Below are 6413 nucleotides of genomic sequence, written 5' to 3' on the forward strand. Positions count from 1 at the left end.
GATATTTTCAGAGAATTAGGTCAGTCTAGTTAAGGATAACTCAACTGAGCAGCAAACCCTCTGAATACATGCTACTGAGAGTACCTCAATTCAACCCACACCTACGGAGTCCCTGCTGTATACCTGGCATCATGTTACCTCCTAGGGACAAAAAGATGAAAAAGATGTAGGCCCTGTCCTTAAAGGTCTAGAAAGCTGGCTCTCTCACCTTGTGCTCTAACAGGATGCAGGTTAGCACCTGAAGACAGGCATCCACACCCAGAAGTTCCAAGGGAAGGTGCAGTGGGAAATCCACTAGGGTGAATCGAGAAGGGTCTGGAAGAGCAAAGGTCAGAGCTTGTTGGAGCTCCTGGGGTAGGACCTCAATGTCCACTCGCTTCTGCCCAGAGACGGGCACTGGGGAGCGCAGCAATCGATAGATCCAGGCCTCAATTTCTCGAAGGTCATGCAGAAGGGCACTTGACTTCTCCTCCACTAGCAACGATCCGGTAAAGATGCGCCACATAGTGTCCCTGAGGAGCAGAGAGCGGGAAACAGACACATAAGCACCAAGAGCTCATACCCCACTGCAATACAATACAGTACCCATATGGTAAAAATGGTAACAACTGGAAAAGCCCACTCTTTGGGCTCAGCTGGGACCAGAGGGTATATACAAAAGTGAGAACAAACGTAAAAACGTGTACATAGCAGGACTTAGATTCCTGCCTGCCATGAAACAGCAAACTCCAAACATTATTACGTTAGAAAGTCTAACTCTGCAGCAGTCTTTCCCTTAGGAAGGACTAATACATGCTTAAATAGGTGGATGAAGGGCCTCAGGCTATTTTTCTAATGATTTTTTTTTTTTTTACAAAAGTTTATTCTTAAATGTACAACAGGATCTAAGACAACACTTCCTTCTAGATATACGAAGGCCCTCAGGCTTCAGAGGACACTTCCCGCCCCTCACAGACCAGTCACATCTCATCTCTAACTGCTTCCCTCTCTCCTGAGTGTCAGCGGCAAACCATACCTTTGTATGCCTCGAGGGATGCCCAGTTTCTTGCCCAGCAGCCGCTCACTGCAGCAGTCCACCAGACGTTTGAGGGTGTACAGACATTCTCGGAAGGTGGAGAAGAAGGGATAGTGGCTGAGCACACACAGGGATGTCAGAGTACTATTGCGGGAACGGCTCCCTGCCTTAGCCCGGGGTTTGCCCCGAGGAGACTGACTGACATCGGGGGCGGCGTCAGCATTGGGGGGCTGCAGGGATGAGCCACTCTCTGAGGTCTCAGTGCCAACCTCTTCTGAGGCACAAGTGGCACGGGGTCCTTCCTTCCCACGGGACCCTGCCCCACCTTCCCCCTTTTCCTTAGGCATACGCTTCTGGAAGGAGCGGTAGAAGTTAACACAGATGCCATAACGAGTGACTCCAGTGTCCTTGTCAGTGAGGGTGAAGACAAAAGACGTGTCATCCCGCAAGCTCATGCGCCGCTGCCGCACACTCAGACAGCCCTCGGGCTGGCAGAAGAACACTACGTCTGGGGGCAGGGGGAACTCGGCATGGTCCTCCAGTGGGTATCGCCGCAGTAATTCAGGAGTCTGGGCCACACTATCACTGCTCGGGTGCCTGAAGAACATAAAGACAAGTTCAGCAACCTGAAGGGATAGGATGCCGTCTCAGATGTCAACCGCGGTCCAGAAATAAAGCTCAAAATGCCATTTTGGATAAAGTAACCTAACTGCATGACCTTGGAAAACATGGGTGCGGCTTGCAGCACTTAGCTGGCAGGCTGAATGAGATCTGTACTGTCATGAAGATACCTGTCTTGAAATGCGAGGAAAATTGCAGCAATAGAATTATTACTAAGACCTTAAGATGATTAGCACTTTTAAGGGTGTATTAGCTAAAGAATTACTAACAGGGGGTATGTAGGTAATAACAGGGGAAGAGTGAGATATGCAGAACGATGTGGCTGTTGGCAAGGGGATAATGACACACGTCGTGGTTATCGCAAATGACAAGACAAAAACCAGGCTCTTCTTGGTTACCTGGCCCCTACGATCACCAGATAATCAAGTAACCGAGGACAGAGCTTCTTCTTTTGCACCATGGTTCCAATTCATCAGTTCATTTCAGAGAAACTTCAAGGCACCACACAAGGAGTCAATGTTCCCAGGAGAAATTCTGATGTTATCTGAAAATTCAAGTCCAATAGGAAAAAAGTACTGATAAAATCCACTGCTGTGCCCAAGGGACTCATCCCCCTCAGCTTTATTCCAGCCAGGGTCAGAGGTCAGCTGGGCTTCTGTCGTAGTCCTGACGATGGGAGAACATGACACTTTTCCTAGCCCAGAGCTTGGTCTAGGCTTATGAAATCACAGAGCCAAATATCAAGAAGTAGGATACATAATGGCTCACCTCCCCCATCCCTACAAAGCAGCCCATTTCCAGCCTCACTCTTGGTGCTCTGTTTCTGAAAAAACAGACCCAGTTAGTCTCATCTGGACTCAGTCATTATAATAACAAAAACTAAGTCACTTTAAGGACAGCTCCAGGGTGGATCAGGATCAAACCAGACTCTAATCAGCACTAATCTGTACTCCTACCCCTAGATGAAAACCTAATTATTTTCTGTTTCAACATTCTGCATTCAGCTTCATGTGAAACTACCATAAAAACTGTATACTTCATGCGCTCAGACAATAACGGCGGGCTACTCTACCCTGTGCACTCTCAGATGAAGAATATCTATGCCCCAATTGCTTCGTCTAAACCATTTTTTTCTTCCCTCTTCAAGCAAGAAAGGGGCCCGCTGGCTACCGCCACTAGCTCTGCCCTTGGTGCTGAATCATAGTCTTTCTCCTCTGTTCTAGGACTGGAATCAGTGATACAATACACACAGATGAGACTTTGTCCTTGTACCTCTTACACAAATTAAGAATTAGATGCAGAAATAACAGAATTTCTGCAAGGACAGGGAGAGGCACTCAGAGGAATTTCTAAACCATAGTCCAAAAAGTAGGAAAAGCTTACGTGGTCTTAATTATAATTTAAGTCCTGTTGGGTCTTCATACTCTTCTCTAAGTAAAATGTTTCACTCCACTACAAGGCTATCTTCAGTGCGTAGAGGATTCTACCTCTGTACTCCACACATGGTCACACTAAGACCTCCTTCGCTATACACACAGATATTCCCATTACACTACATACACACACGTCACTCCCTTCTCTGCTGCGGCGTGCACTCCCACACCCAGACATGCATAATCCCTGTGTGCTTAAGGTTCTATTTGATTTAGATAATGAGAAGTTCTATCTTTCTTCTTCTCTCCTTAATAATACATAGACTGCTTGGCAATACTCTCGAATCCTCAAAATACTGCTCCCTCCCTTCTCTTGCTCCCAATAGAGGACCTGCAGGTAATAGGATTTGGTATTGTCTCCATAGCGACTGTGGCGCCCAGGACTATTTATAGCATAGCCACGGCCCCTCCCCTGCTTGGTGACCACACAGTGCCAGCAGCTGCTACTCCAGAGTCGGCCAGGGCCATAACAATTCATTCTCCTTGAATCTAGAGACACCTCTTCCACTGACAGCACCTGCTAATTATTAGGTTATCTTCTCCCCCATCTATTTTTAGTTTATACTCTGTTCTAGTTCTGGATTTTGAGAGAGATATCTTCTTTCCATGCAACCAAAACCAAGTTTCCATGCATGCCATATACTCATTTCTAGGTACTACTACCACCCCAAAAGTCCTTTGGTTCTCTCCAGTGCCATGAAATCATGAGCAAACTGCAGAAGGTGGGGCACTGTTATAAAGTTGATCTCTGGTCCTCCCAAGCAGAGTAAGAAGGGAAGGGAAATAAAGAAATGAAAAGGGACATGGGTAAAAAAGCATACTTCTTTAATTATACGGAAAATGCTTAGGGTGAGAGCCAATGTATCTTAAAACACAATTTACAGGGCCAGAGCTCAAGGCTAAGACTTGAAATCTATGTTTATACTGAAAACCAAGAGCCCTTTCCTGCCAAAATCTCAACAATCACACCTGAAGTATCTTCTATTAATATATTATTAGGGCATCAGACCTCTAGCCTTGATGGGATCTCAGCCGTGCCACTGAGAATCATTTGCTAAAACTCAAGTCATTACCATGCTCTACCATGTTCATCTCCCTCCAGAACCACAAGGACCCTGAGATCCTGTGACTGTTCCAGAACTAATGATAGGATAGATTTTTAGCCACACTTCATACCTCATCAACAGCCACTACCTCCGGTTATTCAGATTGTAGAGATAGGCTTTTCTCCACATTCTCTCCCCTCCCCAGAAAGACTAACATCACCTATAACTCACATCCTGTCTTCATATCAACCCAGACTCAGACTCTGCCTTTTGCTTCAACCATGTTTACTAATCGGGAGTCCCTGGTTCTCAGCTCCTATATTCCAAAGCCATCAAGCTCAAAACGCATACCTATCTGCTTCCTCATCCACTCCATCCAGACGCAGATTTAGAATCCATAGACCTTTAAGTTCTCTATGTCTTTTCAGCCTACAAATGGCCACGTTTAGCAACGCTTTGGATTAGTCCTTCGTTTGGGTGCAGAATGTCATAGTAAAACCACAGGAACCGGAGAGCGAGATGACATATTTGCTGACGTGAGCACAACAGAAGACTCTCTCCCCTCCTACCCAGGCAGTGACCTTGCAAGCGCATCAGCATAGACCGGTCAGCGTGGGGGAGAACGAGAGCAATGAGGCAAGCAATTGGCAGGGTTGGAGAAGAGGAGAGGACAGGAAGAGGAACAATTTAGAGATGCACGAGGATGGGGAGGGAAGCAGTTGCAGGAAAGATGAAATGGTATCTCGACTCTCCAAAAAGCCTGTTTTGAAACACCAAAAACAATTTTTTTCTTTTTCAAAAAAAACCCAAACATGATCTCCAAACCGTGATCAAATACAAGGTGCACACTCAGGCGCGCGCGCGCGCCAGGTGCTTATCCCGGCTCGGTCCCCAGCAAGACAGCTCTGCCCGCCCCCTCACCCGCTGGACAGTTCTCCCCCGCCCACGCCCCGAACCAGCGCCACCCGCCAGCCCGGCAGGAATCGAGCCTAGCCGCCGTGAGCTGAGCCCAGTCCGGCAGCCCGCACCTCTTCGGCGGCTCCGAGCGCCCTCACTTCTAGCCCCTTCCCCTTCCCTACGGACCGCCCCGCTTCCCCTCCAGACCCCGTGCCCCCTCCCCACACTCCTTTAGGGCCTCTTCAGAGGCGGCTTCCCCCTAGAGCCCCCGTTTCCTCTCAAAGCCCGTTCCCCCCGGGGAGCCCCGTCCCAAACCCTTCCAGGACCCCCAGTGGCCTGACCTTCCTACCTCCCGAGCCTTGGGGAACCGGCCAGGCCCAGCCAGACGGACCCCAGCAGCTGAGCGTCGGAAGCTCGCCGGCGCCAGCGCCGCTGCGAGTGCGCGCCAGTTCCGTGTCTGCACCGGGGGGCGCGTACCACTCGGAGCCGGTGAGGGAGGGGGAGGATGAGGGGGCCGGGGGCTGTACCACGCACCACAGTGGGGAGGGGTGGTACAGGGCTGCACCAAGCCGAGCGCTGAAGGGTGGGGCCAACCTCGGGAGAAAGGCGGCTACGCACACACCTATCCGTGTGGGAGTGAGAAGGCGATGGGGAGCGCTGGGCCAGCCCAGCGCCAAGCGTGCCACGGGGAGGACCCAAAGGAATACCTTTTGTTTAGGTTGCACAAAGAAATTTTAATTTGACATGGTAATAGAGCCCATTTCGACGAGATGTGTAATGATCTGGAAGCGACTTCTCAAGATAAAACTGCTCCTGAGACTTTCTGAGCGGCCCCCACACCTCACCCTCCCTCCCCCCGCTAGCGGCTTGGAAGTGCCCAGCAGCCTAGGCTGCAAAGCCGGCTCTCCCGGAGGTGGAGCCTACCAATTCAGGGACGGCGGGGGGGACCGAGGCCGGAAGGCCCGGCCGCAGTCTCACCTACACGGGAGCGCGCAGAGTGAAGGGGGCGTGAACGGCGCCGCGGTGTCCTCTGGGAAATGGAGTCCAGCCCTTCTGACAGGCCCAACCCACAACGGGGCAGCCTCCCCCTGGCCTCAGGGCACTTGTCTTCCCGTCCCACAGGGCCTGGGGCTCTAGAGCACGGACTGTTGTGCCTTTTTTTTTTTTTTTTAGGTACCAACACAAACCCGAGGCATTATGGGGGCGCGCACGAAGACAGATGCACGACTGAGGTGTTAGGTTCTGAAAATTCACCCACACTCCCCTTCAGAAAGACAACCTGATCCCACCTGGATCATTAAACGGGAAAGGGGTATCTAAGCCTCAGCATTTCATTTACCCTCATAGGACTAGTAAAAGGAGGTCCCCTCTCACTGCCAAGGCTGTCACTTGTGACTTGTC

The 6413-nt window shown here is 50.2% G+C and overlaps 1 protein-coding gene across 1 annotated transcript in view; it reads right to left on the reverse strand.

Moving 5' to 3' along the window:
• The window catches only part of MADD (MAP kinase activating death domain), a 40388-nt gene extending 34280 nt beyond the window's left edge, over nucleotides 1-6108 (reverse strand). The window contains 5 exon segments of the mRNA XM_081798157.1: nucleotides 100-101; nucleotides 209-512; nucleotides 1016-1612; nucleotides 2035-2180; nucleotides 5362-6108. Of these exon segments, the coding sequence (XP_081654283.1) occupies nucleotides 100-101; nucleotides 209-512; nucleotides 1016-1612; nucleotides 2035-2096 (965 nt within the window). The 5' untranslated portion in view covers nucleotides 2097-2180; nucleotides 5362-6108.
• Nucleotides 6109-6413: the final 305 nt, after the last annotated feature.

The sequence above is a fragment of the Leptonychotes weddellii genome, chromosome 11 (assembly GCF_054177405.1).
Source record: "Leptonychotes weddellii isolate Sample4059 chromosome 11, ASM5417740v2, whole genome shotgun sequence".
Taxonomy (NCBI): domain Eukaryota; kingdom Metazoa; phylum Chordata; class Mammalia; order Carnivora; family Phocidae; genus Leptonychotes; species Leptonychotes weddellii.